General features: G+C 41.8%; 1 protein-coding gene across 10 annotated transcripts in view; it reads right to left on the bottom strand.

The window, feature by feature from the left end:
* The window catches only part of LDAH (lipid droplet associated hydrolase), a 176,441-nt gene that overhangs the window by 117,592 nt on the left and 36,102 nt on the right, over nt 1–22,747 (bottom strand). For 8 of the 10 annotated variants that reach the window (XR_007355975.2, XM_075126395.1, XM_075126394.1 and 5 more), the window contains exon 3: nt 14,214–14,348. The exons of the other annotated variants lie outside the window; for them this stretch is intronic. Coding sequence is in view for 7 of the 8 variants with exons in the window: in XM_048845609.2 (XP_048701566.1) it covers nt 14,214–14,348 (135 nt within the window). In the remaining variant the exon portion in view is untranslated. The remainder of the gene's footprint in view (nt 1–14,213; nt 14,349–22,747) is intronic. 10 annotated transcript variants of the gene reach the window in all.

The raw sequence follows: 22,747 nt of genomic DNA, 5'->3' as shown, positions 1-22,747 counted from the left end.
TTCATTCATTTTGACCATTATTGAGCAAGGTTCTTGAGCACTTGCCTAGCTTTAAGCATCTAAGGGGTCCTGTGGAAGTCAATGGGAGTTTTGCCATTGACTTTAATTGAGTGCCAAGAATCACCTTTAGGTCTACTCACATGATTATAGTTCAGCATGCGCTTAAATATCTTGCTCAATCAGGGCTTTTAATAATAATTTACTGCATGCGGCTCAAAGGAAAAAAATGTCACAGTAAATAAAACATTGTAGCATCTCTAGGGCTATTCGCTTTTCACACATTTCAATTTAATACATTCCAGTGGGTCCATAAAATGAAATGTACATTTGTTTCCCTAAAATAAGCATCCAGTAATAAAACCATAATGTGAAATATAAGTATTGCCAAGCAATGACAAAAATGTCAACATTTATATCAATACTAATGATTCATGATGTACATTTAGGATTTAAACAGTCCTCAAAAGGCTGAGATGTACACGCTTTTTGAGCAACAGAGATTGCAGCATCAAGATAGGCAGCATGACTAGTCTGTGTTGAAGCAGTTCCTGCCCTGTCCTGAGAAAACAACCAGTTCCTCTGCACAGGAATTGATGTGGGATAGCTTACTGGTGACGAATCCTATGTGAGGGGCTCAAAGTGAATCATCACTTGCAGTAGCTAGCTACATAAACAGGAAGCTCAGCATCTACCTATATTTAAAACCCATGCTTACAAATGAAGCCTGCCTAACTCTGCCTGGATAACAGGTTCATGATTTGGTTCTTTCTTTAACACAGCCAAAAGATGCCAATATTCAAGAATTGGGTCCTGACTGCATTTCTTTGTACACGATGCTACTCACAATTCTAAGAATAAGCAGCTTTCATGATGACCAACATCAGAAAAGAAAAAACTGTCCTAATATAAACTCGGGGGACAAATTTTGCAAGCTAAATTGAGCAATAAATTAAGTTGCAGATATATAACTTGGTGTAAGGGAGTCTATCTGGGTCTCAACTGTTGTAATTCGTATGCGAGGGGGCAGAAGTTGTTGTAAATAGGCATAAATTAAGTGTGTGTGTGTCAGGCACTGTAGTTTAACTCAGGCCATGTCTACACTACAGAGTTAAGTTGACTTAAGTTATGTTGAAGATCATAAGACGCTTTAGTAACATTGGTTGTGCACGTCCACGCAACAGTCCTTGTGTTGGTGGACAGAGTCCACAGTTGGTGCTCTAGCATCGAGAGAGAGAGTGAGTGTTGCATTATGGGTAGCTACCCCTCGGTGCAACTCAACACCCTGTGTCGCAGTAAATCATAGAGACGTGCTCGCTGTCCTGTGATGCAGTTCTTCCCATCCCATCACTCCACAGGCTTCCTACTTCGTTTTGTGTCATTTTTCAACTGTCCTTGTGAACTATGTGCCCACCATCTCTGCCTGACAGCATGGATCCTGAGCTGCTGACCAGTCTGGTGATAAGCGCTATGAACACAACGTGGCTGGTCCTGCAGTACTTCATGAGCTGTGAAACAAGAGTGTGAATGGAAACAAATAATTCAAGATTGTGTACCATGGAAACACATAATTCAAGATTACTGCTGGCATTCACGGAGCAGCTTGCCACAGTGGACTGTTGGTACTGGGCTAGGGAAACAAGCACTGAACGGTGGGACTGCATCGTGATGCAGGAATGGGATGACGAGCAGTAGCTGCAAAACTTTCAGATGCACAAATCCACCTTCATGGAGCTGTGTGCTGAGCTCGACCCAGCACTGCTGCACAAGGACACCAGAATAACAGCTGCCGTCACTGCTGAAAAGCAAGTTGCAATTGGCGTGTGGAAACTGGCAACTCCACACTGCCGCCGGTCAGTCACAAATCAGTTTGGGGTGGAAAAGTTCACCGTGGGGGTTGCGATGATGCAAATGTGCAGGGCCATTAATTGCCTCCTGCTATGAAGAATGTGACTGTTGGTAATGCACAGGAAATAATTGATGGCTTTGCGGCAATGGGATTCCCTAACTATAGAGGGGTGATAGATGGCACGCATATCCCAATTTTGGTCCCCAACCATCTTGCCGTGGAGTACATCAACCAAAAAGACTACTTCTCCATGATCTTACAGATGCTGGTGGATCACCAGGGCCATTTCACTGACATCAATGCAGGGTCGTCAGGGAAGGGCATGATGCATGCATCTTTCAGAACACTGTATGCTGGAACTTTCTTTCCAGACTTGAAGAGCCCAGTGCAGGCTGTGCACATGCCCACAGTGACCCTTGGAGACCCCGCTTACCCCTTGCTCCAGTGGCCCATGAAGCCTTACACTGGGAACCTAGACAGCAGCAAGGAAAACTTCTACATCAGGCTTAGCAAGTGCCAAACAACCGCTGAATGTGCCTTTGGCCAATTAAAAAGTCGCTGGTGGTGTCTTTTTGGCCGGTTAGACCTCAATGAGGAAAATATTCCAATGGTCATTGTGGCCTGCTGTACTCTACATAATATTTGGGGTAGACTGCTGAGGCTGATCAGCTGGCTGCTGATTTTGAAGAGCCAGATACAAGGGCAATTTGAGGGCTGCAGCAAGAGGCTATTCGAATCAGGGAGGCTTTGAAGGAGCATTTTGACAATGATTCTCAGTAATGTGTCTTTATGTGATGCATTAGGCCAGGCAATGATTACTTGCCGCCTTGAATTACCCCTGCTTCCTGAGAGTTAATTGTATAGCCAGCGTGTTTCAAAGTTAGCACTAATGGATGTGTGTTTGTCACAAATACTCATTTTAATAACAGGACAAAACACAAATTTTTGGTAAACTAGGGGACACGACAATGAAGAACAGTCTCATGGTTAGGGTTTTCACAGCTGTAACTCCAGCTTTCTATGGGAAACCAGTCCCTAGGTGTGAAGTGCATGGGCGGTACTGTGAGGGCCTGGGAACACACGAGGATTGCGGTGGAGGAGTTTGGGGAGTGTACAGATTGGAGTTCTATAATAGCTGCAGGGGGAGTCACACACAGATGGGCTCAGATTGCAGGGTAGTGAGGGACTCCATTGTCTCTGTCTGGCCTTCCAAAAGCTTTATCATCTGCTCCTACCCCCGAGGCCTTTCCAAGCTATCCCGCCTCAGTCTTTCATTAATTTGAGGTCTCCCTCTTGTTTCACTATGTGCTGCTTCTGTTGATTGCAGCACTTCATGAAATATATCCTCTTTACTCCCCTGGTTCGCTGCCTTATCTGACGGAAGCACTCTGCGGGTGTGGAGGAGGGGGACCTCAAGGGCACATCTGCAGAAGCCAAAGAAACAATGAACAGAGACAGTATTGTGAGTGTGGTCACAGCCGTTAATCACTATAGTTACACACACCTATTTTTCACCATCGCTGGGCTAGCATACAGGTCGGCTCGAGTCCCCAGTACGGTGAGTTTGGCAGGGGTGGGAAAGAGGCGGGCAAGAGGGTAGAAGGGACAAAGGGTAGTTTGCGAAGGGGGTTACTACAAGCAGCTAGGGAGACTATTCTGAATATTACGAGGAGTACTTGTGGCACCTTACAGACTAACAAATTTCTTTGGGCATAAGCTTTCATGGGCTAAAACCCACTTCAACACTTCCTGGGTTAGTGTTTTTGTTGTGTGGTGTGTAGTTGCTGGTGAGTCTTTGCTTCAGGTTGGGGGGTTATCTATAAGCGAGAACTGGCCTGTCTCCCAAGGTCTGTGAGAGTGAGAGATCATTTTTCAGGATAGGTTGTAGATCCTTGATGATGCGTTGGAGAGGTTTTAGTTGGGGGCTGAAGGTGATGGCTAGTGGCGTTCTGTTATTTTCTTTGTTGGGACTGTCCTGTAGTAGGTGACTTCTGGGTACCCTTCTGGGCTCTGTCAATCTGTTTCTTCACTTCAGCAGGTGGGTATTGTAGTTTTAAGAATGCTTGATAGAGATCCTGTAGGTGTTTGTCAGAGAACACCTCAACCTCTCAACCTCCCTGGACATTCAATAACAGACTTAAAAGTGGCAATTCTTCAACAACAGAGTCCAACGAGAAACTGCAGAACTAGAATTAATTTGCAAACCAGACACCATCAAATTAGGCCTGAATAAAGACTGGGAGTGGATGAGTCACTACTAGAACTAAAAAAAAAAACCACTAGGTTTCAGAGTAGCAGCCGTGTTAGTCTGTATCCGCAAAAAGAAAAGGAGGACTTGTGGCACCTTAGAGACTAACAAATTTACTTGAGCATAAGCTTTTGTGAGCTACAGCTCACTTCATTGGATGCATGCAGTGGAAAATACAGTGGGGAGATTTTATATACACAGAGAACATGAAACAATGGGTGTTATCATACACACTGTAACAAAAGTGATCAGGTAAGGTGAGCTATTACCAGCAGGAGAGTGGGGGGTTGGGGGGGAACCTTCTGTAGTGATAATCAAGGTGGGCCATTTCCAGCACTTTACAAGAACGTGTGAGGAACAGTGGGGGAGGGGGTAAACATGGGGAAATAGTTTTACTTTGTGTAATGACCCATCCACTCCCAGTCTTTATTCAAGCCTAAAACTAAAAAAAAAAAAAAAAATTTCCCCATGCTAATTTGCCTCAACTGTTACTCACACCTTCTTGTTAACTGTTGATAATAGCCCACTTTAAGTGAACTGTCTCAACCCCTTACTTGGTAAGGCAACTCCCATCTTTTCATGTACTGCTATATATATCTTCCTACTGTATTTTCCACTCCATGCATCTGACAAAGTGGGTTTTAGCCCATGAAAGCTTATGCCCAAATAAATTCGTTAGTCTATAAGGTGCCACAAGGACTCCTCGTTGTTTTTGATGATACAGACTAACAGGGCTACCCCTCTGAAACCTATTCGGAACATTGGTACCCTTTTCCACACGCTAGGGTAATCAAACCCAATATCTCAGTCCTAAGGGTAACCCTATATGCAAGGGTACATATCCTGCATGCGTGTGGCTTCAGACTGGCTTCGTATGCTGCTCGCCTGTGTGCTGCGCTGCTCCCTGCAGAAATAATTGACGGGTGGCGCAGCAAAGTTTCCTGCAGTGGGGGGAGAAACAAGGCTGCTCTACCAATGAACCTTCTTCAGCAGAGGATTGTAGAATACCTACAGGAAAGTTTCCTAGAGATCCCTATGGAGGATTCCAGGGACATCCCTGTGTACATTAACAAACTTTTCCCCCATGGACCCTCTGCATAGATGCACAGGCTCTGTTGTTAATTTCTGTCCCTTATTCCTCTTCTACCATACAACAAAGTACACGGGAGCTCAATCTCCTTTCACCATTCAGTATCAAAACAAAATGACCACTTACTGGAGCTCCCCATCCTGCGTGCCAGAGCCAGAGTGTTGGGACTGGCTAGACCCCTCTGGAGTGGAAAAGAGGTCCTGACTTGCCACGCACCGGAGGACCCTGCCGTTTGCTCCACATTGTCCTCCAGCTTCACTCTCATCCACCACTTCGTCATCAGGGGGTTCAGTCTGCTGGTCACTGCCTCCAGTCCCCCCTGAAGTATCCACAGGGCTCTTGGGGGTGGAGGTGGGGTCACTGCCGAGGACGGCATCCAGCTTCTTATAGAAGCGGGATGTCTTCTGCGCTGCATCACAGTGATGGTTGGCCTCCCTTGCCTTCTGGTACAGCAGCTTCAGCTCCTTGATCTTAGCACGGCACTGCTGCGCGTCCCTCTCATGCCCCATCTCCTGCATGGCACGAGCAATCAGCCTGTAGGCATCAAATTTCCTACAGCTGGAGCGAAGTGTGACTGCACAGCCTCCTCTCCCCATAGACTCAGCAGATCCAACAGCTGTGGTATGCTCTACGCAGGAGAGCATCTGCTGCAGAAAGCCAGCATGGTCAGCTGGGGAGATGCTATGAGAATTGTGAACACCAAGCAAACAGGAAGAGGAATTCCAAGGCCTTTAAACGGGGGAGGGACACATCCTTGTGTATCTTCAGGGCAGCGGAGTTCAAACTGCTGACCAGAGCAGTCAGGATGGGCATTGCGGGATACCTCCTGGAGACCGATTAGGGCGACATAACTAAGCGCAGCATCTACACTGATGTTGCGTCACTCTAACTACAAAAAGCTCTATGCCGCTCATCGAGGTGGTTTTATGATGTTGGCTTAGCAGGGGAGTTACATGGCTGGGAGGAACATTTCAGTGTGTACACCTCCACTGTTTTGTTGATGAAAGCTGACTTTTGTTGACAAAACAGTGTAGTATACACAAGGCCTTACAATTTTACACTCTTTAGTTGCTTCTTCTGCTACTTCCCTGTCTTCTGCCCACTAAATACACAAATCATCCACCTAAAACTCTTTTACACCTACCTACCACCTTATATTTAGCCTTTGAATCTGGCCATGTGTTTTTAATACTGCACCTGCTATCCAACATCTCAAATATACTCTTTGCTGAAGCACAGGAGGGGAGTCACTACATTTTCAGGAGCTGTCTAGAAAAATGCCATAGACAGAAACCTGGAGCTGACTTATTTCAACACTGGACCCACAATTTGTCAATAGCTCCCAGTTACCCCAAAGAGATGGTATAAAGTACTTTTCAAAACAAGCAAGCATTAAAAACATTTGACATGCTTCCAAATAAGTTAAAAACCATCAGGTCGCCAATGTACTCTGACTTCATACACTTTTACATAAACTCCCTCCTTGTTGCTTATACGGAGACAATAATGAGAGTGAAGTCAGTCAGTTTGTATTACAACTGAGTTACACTGTGTAGATTTCCCTGTAATATGACATTTCCATTGGATTACTTCCCTTAACATTTGCTATTGTGCAGGCCACAATCCCATTAGCGGTGGCACAGTGACCACCATGGTAATTGCTTACACACACAAAAATATTATTAGAAAAGTACTGCATGTATTCTTAGCTATCATTACTACATCTCAGCAAGTAGAAACAAGTGTGAGAGCCAACACTGCCTGATCTACCAGCTCTCCACAGACCACCAGCAAGTGCCTGGGAACCACCAGTGGCCCACAGACCACAGTTTGAGAATCACTGTCCTAAAATAATATGCAACCCTCTTATTATAGCACACAGTGTTCCTTGTCTTCTTCAGACTACTATTTTAGCCACTTTCCTAGCAGAATAGTTAATCATAGGATTATACAAATGAATGGCCCTTCTCTGGCATTCCTGCAGACCCTCATATTGTGTCATCTGGCAGACAAACAATGATCCAACATATTACACAATAGGCCAGATTCTGCCCCGATTTACTCTAGTGTAAATCCAGAGTAACTCTGTTGACTTCATTTAGGGTTAATCTGGATTTATATAATTGTAACTAAAGGCAGAATCTGTCCCAATGTTAGTTACACAGAGAGGATTTGCAAATGAAACCATAAATTCCATTTTGTCAGGTAGCAAATCCTAAAACAGAGCCAAGAGGCAATTAACCAAAGAAACAACATAGCATAGAGTTTCCAAGTGTCCCCAAAGAGTGAGAGAGAACATACATAGCCATTTCACCATCAATGTTTTACACTGATAAGAACGTTACCATTTTGGACGATGTAACCTGAAGCTCTCCGTGCCTTCACATGCTGTTTGTCTGCTTCTCCCACTACCCTTTCCTGGGGCTTCTTCCATGCTGCCACTTAAGCATGCAACCTACTTTCCGAATGTGTTGCACGGCCACTACCCTCTCTGTATTAAGGGCCTGACCCAAAGCCCACTGAAATCAATGAAGAGATGAGATTTCTAGTAACCTTCAAGGGCTTTGGCTCAGCCCTTAACATGCTTGTGAATACTCTCTTCCACCATGATGTCTAAATGAAATTAACTGCCTGATCATGACTTCATAGATTGTAAGGCCAGAAGGAACCATCATGATCATTTTCTCTGTCTTCCTGCATAACAGAGGCCATAGAATTTCATCCAGTAATTCCTGCATCAAGAATTTCACCCATAACATCTGGATGAATTAGAGCCTATCGTTTATAAAGTCAATCAGTCTTGATTCATAGCTATCTAGTGATAGATAATACAGCACATCTCTAGGTAAATTGTTCTAATAGTTAATTACACTCTGTTAAAAATAAACATTATTTGTAGTCTGAATTTGCCTAGCTTCATCTTTCAATAGAATAGTTGACTGGAGATAGCCTATATATAAAACCATTATGTTATCAGACATTGTTTTACCAATAACCATTTTGCCCATTTTACCTCCTTGGTGTACCACCTGTCCATCTGTCTACTTTATGTCTTAGATTATAAACTCTTTAAGGCAGGGATCATAACTTACTTTATATTTCTATAGCGCCTAACACAGTATGGGTACTACCATAAATTAATAAACCAATAATAAAAAGCTAAAGATTTAAAATTCAAATAGAAGTTTTCTGACCTTATAATGCAACATAGAAAAGTATCTGTAGAAGACAATTTCATTTAGGGTTTTTTGAGGAAGAAACACTGGATTTTTATTCATATTCTGGCCTGGGACACTGTAATCCTTATTGTTGACTGAGTCATCAAAAACCTTTGTGGAACGTAATTGTAATGCATGGCTGCTTATGTGCGTCTAGTTTATTTATACAAATGTATCTGGAGATAAAGACAGAGTTAAAATCCAAGCAGTGGAGTGTTTCAAAAGAATGAACAAGCACTTTGTTTGAATGGTTTAGAAGAGACTTTTTTTCCCCACCAACCCTGATACTGTCTGCACCTTTTGTTATTACTTATGTAGCACTATGGGCACTTTGCATGCAGGAGAAAGGATGTTCTGTGGCAGAGGCAGTGGGTTGGGACTCTTGAGATCTGGTTCAATTCCCAGCTCTTCCACAGATGTCCAGTGTGACCTTGGACAGGACTCAGTGCCCCAGTTCCTCACCTGTAAAATGGGGATGGTAATTATCACAAAAGACCACTAAACTACTTAATACGGCATGTATTCAATTTCTAAATAAATGAATTCATCTCTCATTTTCCAAACAATACGAGTTCATTTGAAGAAAAATAATGGAGGAGGAATTTGACTGCTAAGACTATTTTAAGCCAGACTGTCATCTCAAATAGCTTTTACACTATGGAGATGCTCCTGAGTTACAATGTTCTGCGATCAGAATCAGACTGTATTTCTTGGTAGTAGCATGGATATTTCAAGATATAAATACAGAGCCAGTTTCTGCCTCAACTTACTCATACGCAGTGGTACCTCATTCCTCAAGCAATCCCCATTTGCATCTCTGGTGAATTTTTGGAATTTTTTTAAAAGGAAGTTATTTGAAAATAATTACATGTCGTTTACAAAGTTACACTAAAGTATCTCTACTATTCTCTTTCAGTAATTAACTGTTTCCTGGAGAAACATTTCCCTCCATTCTTTTCTTAATTACCCACTGCTCCTTTTCAGAATACACATTTTCCATATACCAAGCACTGCATATTTTTACTCTATTTGCTCCCTAAATGCCAGTCATACACCATCATTACCCGCATTTAGTCTTGCTAATAACTCAAAGGCCCACCTATTTAATCCCTATGAAAATACAAACTGACATCCATTCTCAGGCAGTAGCCTCTGTTTTGACAGCCAGGGCACTGAGCTGCAATGTATTTTTAAAAGCCTCTTATAGGAAAAGCACTAACTTGTAGTTTAAATAAACTTTCTCAATGCCTAACATGTTACTCTGTGAGCTGTAGAAGATTACATTTCTCATCAACATGTGACCGGAAATCTCAAAGAAAAGTAATGCAAATCCCTTTTAATAGTGATATGCTAAAAGAAGCCCTACAAATTGGACAAATAAACTAAATTATGGGTATACTTTCACTGTTTATTTTAAATTAAAGGCAGACATTGCTATATTGGAATTATGATCTGTTTGGGTTCACACTTTTCCCCCCTTTGTTTCTTACAAACCTGTATTTTAAATTGAAATTAACCAACCGATGTCCAAATACTCACAGCTCATAAAGGCAGTCACCAATAAAATCATAATACATTTCACGTAGCAGACAAAACTGCCAGGATAAATAAGTAGTCAGTGTTTATGACATTATAAAAGAAGCCGTTCATAGGTAGCATCTGTGTGACTGACTCAAGCACATTAACCATTAGGAAAACTATGAGTCAAAGTGTCAATATTAGGCACTGCAAAGGAAAAAGCAACACCTTTAAGATTCTGCAAACGTTTATACAGCATATATAGATTATGTTGATTTTTAAACAGAGTGTCCAAGAAAGTGCTCATAAGCTGCTCTCCTTTTTGCAATTTCAAACACGTCAGCATCAGGTGTTATATATAGTGAACAGCCACAGCAGTGTTCAGCCTACAAGGGTTTTTATAACAGTTGAGCCGGAAGATGAGCCACTCTTTTTGACTCAGGGGCAAGACTGATTTTTGGCTGAGTGAAGGTCAAAATTATGAATAATTTATGCACAGCTGGTTGCTAAAAGTAGAATTCTAATACTGAACTGCTGATAAATCAGTTAAAACTCAACATATCTACCTCCGAACAGGGGGCAACATGCAAATTGGTGAGTGCTAAGCCTCTTTGCTTCAATCCATATCAGGAGGCAAGGATGACAGGAGAAAAGTCCTTTACCAGATGCCATATGATTACTTCTTTACATGAAGCCACAGCAGCAAATGGTGAGTTATTTAACATCCCATTCACAATCAAATTGCTAAGCGACATGCACTGCTAACAACAATTTTGTTACTATCGGTGTCTCTTATTCAAAAGTACAGAATACTAGTGCATCCCTCAGCTCTCCTTAGACTATTAGGAAAACAAACACAGAGAATGAAACTTACAGAAGGGAAGAGAAAGTTACTTACCTTATAGTAACCGGAGGTTCTTCGAGATGTGTGCCCCCCCCCCCCCATCTGTATTCCATTGGGCATATGCAGGAGCTCTACATGCCAGGAGCCACAGAATTTTGAAAGCAGTGTCCAGTGGTCCGCATATGCATCCTCACTCACCTTGTGCCTCCAACCTAGGAGATACAGGAAGGGGCAGACTGACAGCCTCTTCAGTTCCTTCTCAGTCACGAACCAAAAGATGGTCCAAAGCAGAGGGGAAGGAGGATAGATAGCAGAACACAGACAAGGACCACACATCTCAAAGAACCTTCAGTTGCTATAAGGTCTCTTCTTCTTCAAGTACTGGTCCCTGTGGGTGACCAACAAGCAGTGCTCAAGTAGGAGGAGGGTGTGAGGACACAAGCGGCAGAGCTGAACGAAGGACCACCATTCCAACGGATACATCAGCGGAGGAATCTTACACCAAAGCATAAAGTCTTACAAACATGTAAGATATCAAGTAGATGAACTTCTTGAAGCAATATCATAGATGTTGCTTCCACTCTTGTGGAATGGGGCCTTGCCCCATGAAGGGGAGAAAGATTAGACAGCTGACGACAGAGCAAAATACAGCCTTAGATCCTTTAAGAGGATACAGCCCGACCATAATCTCTTACCGCTAAGGCAACAAATACTCTGGTAGACTTTGTTCTCTACATGTAAAAGGCCAAGGCTCATGGAGCAACAAGGGGATGGAGCCTCCTTTCTTCTGAGGATGCATGAGGTTTTGGAAAGAACATATTTTTTGTACTGCCCTAAGGCTCAGATTTGAAAGACTCTGGAATCATAGGTTTAATTACTAGCATAATCAGTTTATCCCTTCAACCTTCCCAACTATTAAAATTGGGTTTCCTGAAATTCTTTGTGTGGGTCTTTCAAATGAGACCTTAAAACCACAGGATGTTGGTGCTTATTGGGGACGTGAAAGAGTCCATGGAAGAAAAAGATTTGAGCCTCAGTATTCTTGGGCAAACTCTCCTTTTCCTCCACTGTTGTGTAGTGTGCCAGTTATCCACCTGGTTTCCATCCTCCTGCAGCATTCACATAGCCTCAAATTCTGTTTCTAGCACTTCACCCTCCAGAAACTCAGGGCCCAATAAGTACGAGCAACAGAGAGCAGGATCCTTTCCCCCGTGCCTACAGATTTGTGTTCCTCAGGGGTTTTATCATCCAGAATGCTGCAGGATGTATGTTGGGGGCTGACATAGGAGGCATAGAAAATGGGTCCATCACCTGTACCCACCAGCCAAACTTCTTTGTGAGGGGCAGAGAAGATTTAGACACTATATAGGTGACTGCAGCCACTTTGACCCACAGTCTACGGAGAGCCTTCCATTCCACTGGGCCAAACAAGGCACCTTGCTACTTGAGCCTTACATGGGAAGTCAGGATTTGCCCCATAATTTGTAATGGGCTTTTAGACCCCTTTGGAAAAGAGAAAACTTAATATAAAATATTGTTTTCTGCAAACTGAATGAAGACAATGAAGAAATAGCAGGGATGTTTAAGTCAAACTCAGTATCAACTGGAAAAGTCACCCATATCCTAGTGTTGAGAGAGGAATGCGTTTGCAGATGTGTGTTGCACTGAAGACACTTTTTTCTTTTCGCATCCTGACAAATGAATAGGAAACTTCATTCTTCTGAGGTTTCCCACCTCCCTCAGTTTTCAACTGTATTGTGTAACATGAGTGTACTGTGTAACATGAGTGTTTTATATTTTTGCACTATACACTTGCAGGTGTGATCTGACTGCATTTTCCTTGTGCTGACTCTTTAAGGCACTTTGGTGGGTTATTCACACTGCAGCACCTCATAGATACACTTCACAAATAATTTTTTTAGAGATTCATTCTGGTTTCCTCTTTTCTTATTCCATCTTTTGAGGCTTTAGTTTGCAGTTTTCAGATAAAGCATTTGCAATTAATTCATGCTTTTGTTCATTGCATTTGTTGCAATGAACATATGCAGGAAAGGGGATCAGCTTCTAATAACTCAAAATTTACTTTTTTGTTATTTCCTCTTCTCCTTTCTCCCAACACTGACCAACATCTGTTCCCTCAACTGCACTCAATTTATTATTATGATAATGAGATATAACTCGAGGACTTCTATCTGTTTAGCATTTTCCCATGGGTTAATAAGAAATTAACTGAATTCTTAACGTGTTATCACAGAGTGTAGCTTGCTGCCCTACTCAAGAAATCAGTTTAGTAATACTAAATTTTTAAAAATTATTAAAATTTTTGGATTTCCTAGAAGACTAGTTTGAAAAGCTGCCTGAGGAATATTTTTAAATAAATTCTAAATTCACACTGACAGGACTTCAACTTCCTGCTCCTAATAAAATAAACAAAAAGTTACACCAAAGCCTTGCATCGTTTCATTAATTTTTTTCTGTAGCTGTCCCTCAACAGTTTTCTATGTTTTTATTAACTCCATGGTGCTGCAGACTTACCAGCAAGTGCAGATCCTAACATATATTATGGTATGGCTAGTAGTTGGAAGCATGGGGACTTCTCATCTCCCATGGCCAAAGTGTTAATGTTTGCCTCAGAGTTTGACATTTGACCAGAATGATTTGTAGCAATTTGACAAAAACACCATTAGATTTCAGATTTCACTTTCAACCTTATACTGAGGCTCAAAAGCTCAAGTGCTAATGCTATGGTAAGGAAAGTGACCTTAAACATTTCTGCTCTTAAGCCCCCCTTATCCTGAAAACTGCTTCGTGTAGGTGTAAATGCAAAGAGCAAATGCTTAGGTTTGTCTAAGAGTTAAGAAAGTAATTTAAGACCAGAGAAGTACCATTTAATGGTCAGGGTGTAGGCCTGGAAGCCAGGAAACCTTGTCCTGGGTTTTGGATATGGCCACACTACTTCCATGGCTTTGGACTGTGTCACTGTGCTCCTTCTCCCTGGCCCCTCCCTGCATCTATAAGACAAAGGTCTTGTCTACACACAGAAGTTACACTGATCGATTTAAAAACAGTTTTAAGATAAATCTAGTTACACTGGTGCAAATCAACATATAGACATTTTAATTTTGGTTTAAGACCAAAATATTTCCAATTACCTTAAATCTATCCCTAACTGATTTATGCTAAACCAAAATAAATCTGCTAAAAATCAGTTAAAATCAGTTCCAGTGAACCCACAGCAACTCTCTCATGTAGAGGAGCCTACAGATGATAATAAGAACACTCACAGTACTTTCTGCCTCACAAGGTTGTTCTGAGGGAATGTCTGAGGGCATTCCAAAGATGAATAGTACCATGGAAGTGTTAAGTGATATTATTAATAAACATAGGTTTTGCAGGACAAATCATTGCTATGGTAAAAACTGTGTATGTTACAAATTACAGTACAGTACCTTCTGTCATTCCCATGCCACTAGGGGGCTTGCAGTGCCCAGCATGGCTCACAACCCAAACTGGATATTGCCCGTTTAGTCCATGGTATAATGCCCGTATGAAGGTCCTGTAATAGCCTGCCAGTCCTGGGTTACCTGACAAGAGAAACACACAAGTGTGTTCATGTTGATCTTACAACAACTGACAAACTACAACACAGTTCTGTATGAAACAAACATTTGGTGTGTCTTCTTATGTCTCATACCTCTGATATTTTTACAGATATGTACACCTTATTTCGCTACAGTATCAAACTGCTTCAATTCTACTGACCCTGGGTACTGTGTATCTTGACAAGCTGAGAGTAACCACAGTGAAAAGTGCACTGCTACCCAAATGGAAAGCAATAACTCTTTTTCCATTGAAGGTCAAGCTGCTTTCCCTGTCCATCCTCTTGATTTCTGTTAACTGTGTCTGAAAACTCATACAAATTATACCTACCTTATGTATTAACAAATATCAATGACAATATAAAGTTAGCTCTGGGGAACCCACTGATGAGTGCAGAATGAAAATATCACAACGATTTCTCCATATCACACTGATGTAGATACTAGAGGTTCTGCTACTCCATTCTCTGAAACTTCATAATATTCCTTTATCTCTTCAAAAGCTGATTTGTGTCACATTGGGAATGTGAAGGTATTGCTTGGTCCAGCAAAAGAATGAGACATTTTTCTACCGTGTCCACACTGGCAGCTCATTAGATTGCATGAAATCTGTTGTGCATGCAATCTCAACTCTGGTATTTCCTGCCTTTTCAGTGATTAATTTTGCAACCTTCGTGTTAAATTAACATAATCATTTCACACGAAGGGTTATGCTATTTGGATGAATGTAGCTGCATGATGATGGCAATGGAGCATCACAATGCCTACAACTTAGAAGCAGCTTTCAAGAATATTTCAAGATGAAGCACCGTAATATATTTTTTTTAATGATCACCAATATGTATTTAAAAAATACAGGCTAGTATTTTCAAATACTCCAAGAGACTAACTCCCATTGACACTGAATGTGATTTAGATGCCTAACTCCCTGAGGTGCCTTTGAAAATTCCATTCATAATATGTATTGTTTTTAGGGACATATCATGAAACCCACACTCAACATTCACTAATTCCATTTCTCAGGCTAAACTCCCAGACTTTGGAAACTGACTGAGGAATTCAGAATATGGCCCATTAAAAAGGCGCAGAGTACACCATTACATTAAGTGTATATCAGCAAATCTTCCTTCAGTAGCACTTGAAGTGTGGATGCTATCCGTAGAACACCACTTGGAGCTCCTCTGCACACAAAAATTGTACAGCAGTAACTATACCATACAGCACTATTTTCGTAGATGCAGTCGTGCTAGTATAAAGGCGCCAGAAGGGAAATAATCCTGGTATATGGCTCCTTTAGATCAGCATAACGGTGTCCACACTAAGGGTTGTGCCAATTATTCTGATAAAAATACCCAGACCCCTAAGCAAAATAGTTATACAGGTACAAAAATTGTGTGTAGATCACATCTAAGTTTATTCCACCTCCTTCTCTTTCTGTGCCGCATATTTTCATTTATTTTAAATCTCTCACTTTAGCCCTTTTATTCTTCAGGTATTATACAGTAAATACAGTGCCCTGCAAAGAGGTGTTCTCTAGAAAATATGTCGAATGTGCACTTTCTTCTTCACTTATCTATAAGCTAATTGCTTAGCTTATGCTTGTGCTTATAAGCTTGTGCTAGGCCTGACTGTTTGAGGTTTAATAGAAGTACTATTCTAAAAATAAGTGTATTGTTACTAAACTGTACAGATCTAACCAGACTTCCCTCAACACTATTTTCTGTATTTCAAGCCCATTATGTACATTAGCAAAATTACAATGCAAACAGATAAAAATATTGTGTATATAATCAAAGGAGCACTACAAGGTTTATATTAGCACCTGGGAAAAAATTAATTAGGAAAAGTTAAAAATGTGTCCATTTCTCAATGTCTAGATTCTATACAACTGAGCTATATTGTACGTGTCAAATAAAACAAAAAAAATTGGATTTTTGATGAAACAATTATTTATGAGAAAATAAAAACAGATGCAAAAATATATACCACAAAAATGCTTTAATTATACAGCACTCCTTAAAAATGCTTCATGTAGAGAGGCAGAAAGATATTGAAAAGGACTCTAGGCACCACTTGACAAACATCTTGAACTCACGTTACAAAAAAGGAAGTCTGTCTTTCAGCAAGATGGAAGATGAAAGTAGCTACCCAAAGATATAGTGTATCTGGTCACTGAGAAATGTTCCTGCATTATACTTCAACTCTGAAATACAATGCATTAAGGTGTTTTATGGTCAAGGAATCCAGTTAACCTCAAAGCAGATATTTTCCTCTCTGAATGCTTCCAATATCCATTTTCAACCAGTTTCTATTTTCTTTATTAACTCAAAAGCAACCAAAGAGGAAAAAAAAAATCTGACAATGTCCAGAGCTTTTACACATTCTCTCCCATCATCAACTAGGGCAGCTAGTATGAAAGTATTCTCATGCTTCAGTCACCCGCTGAAGAATAGTGAAAGTTTGAAGTGTTTATAGGGTACTTGTCAGGCTTTGTGTTAAATCCTCTATATAGCTCACGGCACCTGTGACTAATGCCTTTCTGAGACAAAGGAGATTTCTATCCTCTGATAAATGGAGTTGCTACCTGAAGTTTATTTTAGACAGGGAAGAGAGATAAGATCCATAAAAAGCAGGCAACTGCGCCCCATGCCGAACCCTCATTTTAAGCACCTGCTTAGGATAAAAGAAATACTGTGCAGTCAATTATAAAAACAGCTACTGATACTTAAAAATGTCTTGGAAGGGTAGAAATGAGAACCGTTGCCACAAAGTGACCTTCTTAATAAGAGAAATCAATAGCATGTCAAGGTTTTAAACCAACAAAAAGCAGTGGAGAGAAATTCCATAGCGAACGGAAGAATAGTTATAAACAAATTGTTTATTGAGCTTTCAGTTCCACTGGAGTTACTCCAGATTTGCAGCTGTGTAACTGACAGCAGAGTATAGCACCTCACCCACCATCGAAAAGCCACGAGGCCGAAGCCTTAGAAGTGCAAAATGGAAGCTTCTCAGGGTATTCTACAATGCAGCTGGGACACACACAGGGTATGCCTATAATCTGAGCATGGGTAGATAGAGACACAATAGCTCTACTCAAGCTAGCATGCTTGAATACAGCAGTATAACTGGGGTAGGGTATGCAGTAACTTGAGCTAGCTGCTCAAGTGCACAACCAGGGGGTCCGGGTGGGCTTGTACTTAGATGGCACCACCTATGATACCCCAGCTACACAGTTATATTTAGCGTGCTAGCTCAAGCAGAGCTAACATGTGTCTGTCTACCACACCGGGAAGCACACTCCCAGCTGCGCTGTAGACAAATTTAAGCATCCACTTGAGGGTAACATTTGCAATCCCCAAGCCCAGTGGAGTTTACTACCTATTGCATTTCTACACGCCAGCATAATGTTCAGCAGCTTTACATGGTCAGTCTGAAAGACACAAAAGGTGTCTGTCAATAAAGGAGACACGGGGGTGGGTTGTTGTTTTTAGTGCAAAGGGAATCTAAGCAAAGCATTTCCATGCATTACAATTACAAGGTAACAAATGTTTCCTAGGCAGGAGTATCATATCAATGAAAGACAATGGGTTTTAGTCTGTGCATTAAGAAAAGGAGTACTTGTGGCACCTTAGAGACTAACCAATTTATTTGAGCATAAGCTTTGTGAGCTATACTCACTTCATCGGATGCATGCAGTGGATCCGATGAAGTGAGCTGTAGCTCACGAAAGCTCATGCTCAAATAAATTGGTTAGTCTCTAAGGTGTCACTAGTACTCCTTTTCTTTTTGCGAATACAGACTAACACGGCTGTTACTCTGAAGTCTGTGCATTGGTTTGGGACCAAAATACGTAGTTTTAGGAGCTCTTCTGTTGCAACAAAAATATTACCTAATTAAACAATTTAAATTGTATCTACCTTGGGGGATGAACTGCCAAGTTTATCACAATGGTAAATGCCCCTGGAGCAATGCACTACTGCTCATTTGTCCATTCTACAGATTTCCCAATAGCATCAAAACAAAAACCACACAGCATATCTCCATTTCTTTATCTCAGCAAGTAACTGTTGAAAAATGGAAACCCTGAGTGAATGCAATACGCTGTATCAACTTTCACCCTTTGCAGGGTACTCAAGTTTATTGGAGCAACACATCATTTCTCAGCCACCTCAGGGCAACTGAATCATTCATGTATGGTAACAGTTTCAAGTTCCAAAGATTAATCAATACGAAGAAGCACATATTAAGCAGATGTCCCCAACTGTGCTTTCTTTGTTATGGCTTTTATATTTTCAAAAATATCAAATCAATTATTGATAAGGAGTGAACACAACAGAAACAAATATTTTGATTTTGTTTTCTTGGATTAGTCTACAAATTTGATTGATAAAGGTAATCCTGTTCATGGGAATACTTAGACTTCCGTAAGGTGTTTGTTTGGGTACAGCACAGCATTTTGATTAATAAATAAAATGATATAAAATTGACACACATTAAATGATTAAAGAGCTGGCTAACTGATAGACCTCAGAATGTAATTGAAAATGGGGAATCATCATCTAATGGGTGTTTCCAGTGGGGTCCTGCAGGGATGAGTTCTTGGCCCTGCGCTATTGAACATTTTTATTAGTGACCTGGAAGAAAACAAAACCATTGATAAAGTCTGCAGATGGCACAAAAGCTGGGTGAATGGTAATAAACTCACAGTTTCACAGGATTTATGGCCAGAAGGAACTATTTGATCATCTAATCTGACCTTCTGAATAAAACAGACCAGAGAATTCCACTCATTTACACTTGCATTTAACTCAATAAACTTTTGCATGGCTAAAGCGTATCATCCAGACACACATCCAATCTTGATTTAAAGATCTCAAGAGTTGGAGAATCCATCAAGTCCCTGGGTAATTTGTTCCAAATTGTTAATCACTCGCGTTGTTAGAAATGTGTGCTTTATTTTTAATTTAAATTTGTCTGGCTTTAACTTTCAGACATGAGTTCTTGTTATGCCATTCTCCACCAGATTAAAGAGCCCTTTGGTATCTGGTATTTTCTCCCCATGAAGGTACGTAGCTGTGAGGTATGACAATTTACACCAGCTGGAGTTCTGCCCCAATGTTTCATTGATAAACAACAGCAATGCTGCAACACAATTTGACATTTCCTCTAGAAAGCTACACAGAGGCAAACTGCAGTTTTTTTTCAACACACATGCACGCACACACACACTTTCAAAAGAACAAGCTATATATATAGTAAGTAAGTATGGAACTGGATATAGTATCACCATCCAAGTTAATTACGTGGTTGAAGTTTTTGTGCTTAAAATATAAGTAAATAATAATGTTCATTTTAAAATCACCGTATCCCCTGCACACAGTGCAGCAAAGACAGGTAGCTTTTCGGCCTACAAGACTCAATCATTTTGAATTTTTCTGCAATTTTTTTTTTTAATATGTAGCCTGAACTTTAGTCAGGAAAACAGTGGTAGCAGATAGCTCTGCATACTTTGAAATAATCCCCAGATTTACTGCAGGACTCACAACATCCTCAAAATCAAGGTACCAATAAATATAAAAGTGAAATGTTTAGGTTTGTAAAAAAATGAGTGTACCATTAAATATAGCAGTATGGACAGGACACAAAAACAGCACACAGAGGGCTTGCCTTTGAAACAGGAATAGATTAAAGCGCACTGTGGAATTTTTAGTGCATGGCAGCAGGGTCCACACAGACACTTAGTGTGTGACACGCTAGGGAGGGGTCGATTTACACCCATTTGCCAAGAACTAGGCATTCGTATAGACAAGCCCACATACCGCAAAATCCAGTTCCCACCAAAAAAAGGGGTAACTCAGGAACACATCTCGTTTCACAGCCATGTTTCCCAACCTAGGGAAACCTGACTACTCCAGAGGGAGCACAGAGTAAAAAAAAAACGGAACAAAACAACTCAAACAGTTTTGGAAGGGATATAAATACCTCTGCATCAAGGCATAAGCCACCCTCTAATTTATGGAAGTTAGGAAAGAAATTTTCACCATGTGTACATTTATTCTTCAGTTCCCAAGCAAAACAGAACGTGACACAAAGATACAGCAGGAGGAGACTTACACCCAGCCCTCTCTCTCCTCCAGCAGCTCATCCTCTGAGCTCCCCATAACTTCCTTTTCCTCCCAAATGTGTGTGTGTGTGTATATATATGTGTATTATACAACCACCTAGCTACTGAGCCAAATGTCTCATTAGCCCAGCAATTACAACCCAGGTGTCAGTCATCCCCCTCCTCCCCCCCAACAGAAACTGGTTATTTGCTCCCAGCTGAACCGCAACTTTCTTTGTGCTGCAGCATGCTCAGTGCCAACGGTGCTATCCTAGCACCCTGTCCCAGCAGGTTATTCCATCACTGCCAACTATAAGGTTTCTTTCACCTTTTTCTTAAGCAGCTGGTATTGGCCACAGTTGGAGACAGGACACTGAGGTAGCCAGACCACTGGTCCAATTTAGTTAGGAGATTCCTATAGACACACGAGGTCTCAATCTGACCCACGGGGTAGTAAGGAACTGTGAAGAGAGCAGAGAATGAGAGAAGCTCTCTGAATAAATGAAGGGAGAAACACAGGCAGCAGGGGATTTACAAAGAGCTTTAGAACTGCTAGATATAATCAACAATTGCCAGATATTTAATTTTAGAAACATTCCAGTTTCAGAACTCAGAACTTTTGCAACAAGGTTCACATGATAATTTGTTTCGACAAAATCAAAATGTTGAACGGTATTTTGAAATGAGCAACCATAAATGAAAGTTTAAATCCGAGGTGCACAGCAGGACCCCACAGATTTCATTTCTGTCGCATGGATTCCAGTTGCCCCCTTCCAGGGCTGCCATGGCTCCCAGTTCTGACTTGAGGAATCACAACGACAAGTTTCTTGCTCACAGAAACTTAATCTGCCCTTGGCTGCAGTCCAGCAACCAAGGAAGGCAGAGATGTAACTCGCCCATGTTCATGCATGGAAAGCAGCCCACATAGATGTCAGACAGATTTAAATGGAGCATATACAGAACACAATGATGTTCTCACGCATGGGAAAGGCTTAAGGAGGCTGACACACACACACACATATCAAACAAACTGAAGATCAGGTCTTAAAGGGAAACATAGGTTTCCGTGACATGCTGGGCAAAGGATTTCCAAATAAGATATATCGAATGCATATTAAAGTTAAACAAATGATCATCATAATTAGCTCCTGTCACTTAACTTTCATTTCTTACTTGTGTGCACATTCAAGGGCACGACGATATCTCTCCTTTATTCTTTCCCTTAAACATAGCCAAAGTGCAAGCAACTGCAAGTATCTTAAGCAGAAACACATAAAGCGGGCTTCACTTTGACACATCATAACTACGGTGCTATGAACTCGGCTGAAGAGCACCTTATAGTTTTTGCCCCCATTATGTAAACAGAGGACCGAATCTGCATTTTGCACTTATAGTCACTTGTCCACATTTACAGACTAGTGGAAAACTCAGAAAAATTCTGTGAGGCACCTGCTGTAAACAGCTTATTATGTCCCTGAGGTTCCCCAAGCCTTGCTTCTTCCCCTCCTGAACCCTTAACATATTGAATTTTTGCCCAGATAGCTATAAGAATCAGGCTATTTTGTGTGTGAAGAGGCATGTGGAACCCACATGGCAAAGTAATCAAAGAACAATGGGCAGTCTTAGGGTTTCCAACTTTCTACTTGCACAAAACCAAACACCCCTGTCCTATCCCTCCTCCAAGACCCCACCCATGCCCCGCCCCTTCTCTGAGGCCCCGCCCCCACTCACTCCAGCCTCCCTCCCTCTATTGCTCGCTTTTCCCACCCTCACTCACTCGCTCATTTTCACTGGGCTGGCTCAGAGGGCTGGGGTGAGGGCTCTGGCTGGGGGCAAGGGGTTCGGAGGACAGGAGGAGGATCAGGGCTGGGGCAGGGGATAGGAGTGTGTGTGTGGGGGGGAAATGAGGGCTCTGGTTGGGGGTGCGGGCTCTGGAGTAGGGCTGGGGATGAGGGGTTTGGGGTGTAGGAGGGTGCTCTGGGCTGGGATTGAGGGATTCAGAGGGTGGGAGGGGGATCGGGGCTGGGGCAGGGGATTGGGGCACCGGGGGGGCAAATGAGGGCTCTACCTGGGGGTGTGGGCTCTGGGGTGGGGTTGGGGATGAGGGACTTGAGGTGCAGGAGAGTGTTCGGGGCAGGGATTGAGGGATTCAGTGGGCAGGAGGGGGATCAGGACTGGGGCAGGGGGTTGGGGCCCAGAAGGAGGTCAGGAGTGCAGGCTCCTGTTGGCGCTTACCTCAAGCAGCTCTGAGAAGCAGTGATATGTCCCCCCTCCAGCTCCT

The sequence above is a fragment of the Caretta caretta genome, chromosome 3 (genome assembly GCF_965140235.1).
Source record: "Caretta caretta isolate rCarCar2 chromosome 3, rCarCar1.hap1, whole genome shotgun sequence".
NCBI classification, from domain to species: Eukaryota; Metazoa; Chordata; order Testudines; family Cheloniidae; genus Caretta; species Caretta caretta.
Note: the sequence above shows the minus strand (reverse complement) of the source record. Positions and strands in the feature narration are given on the sequence as shown.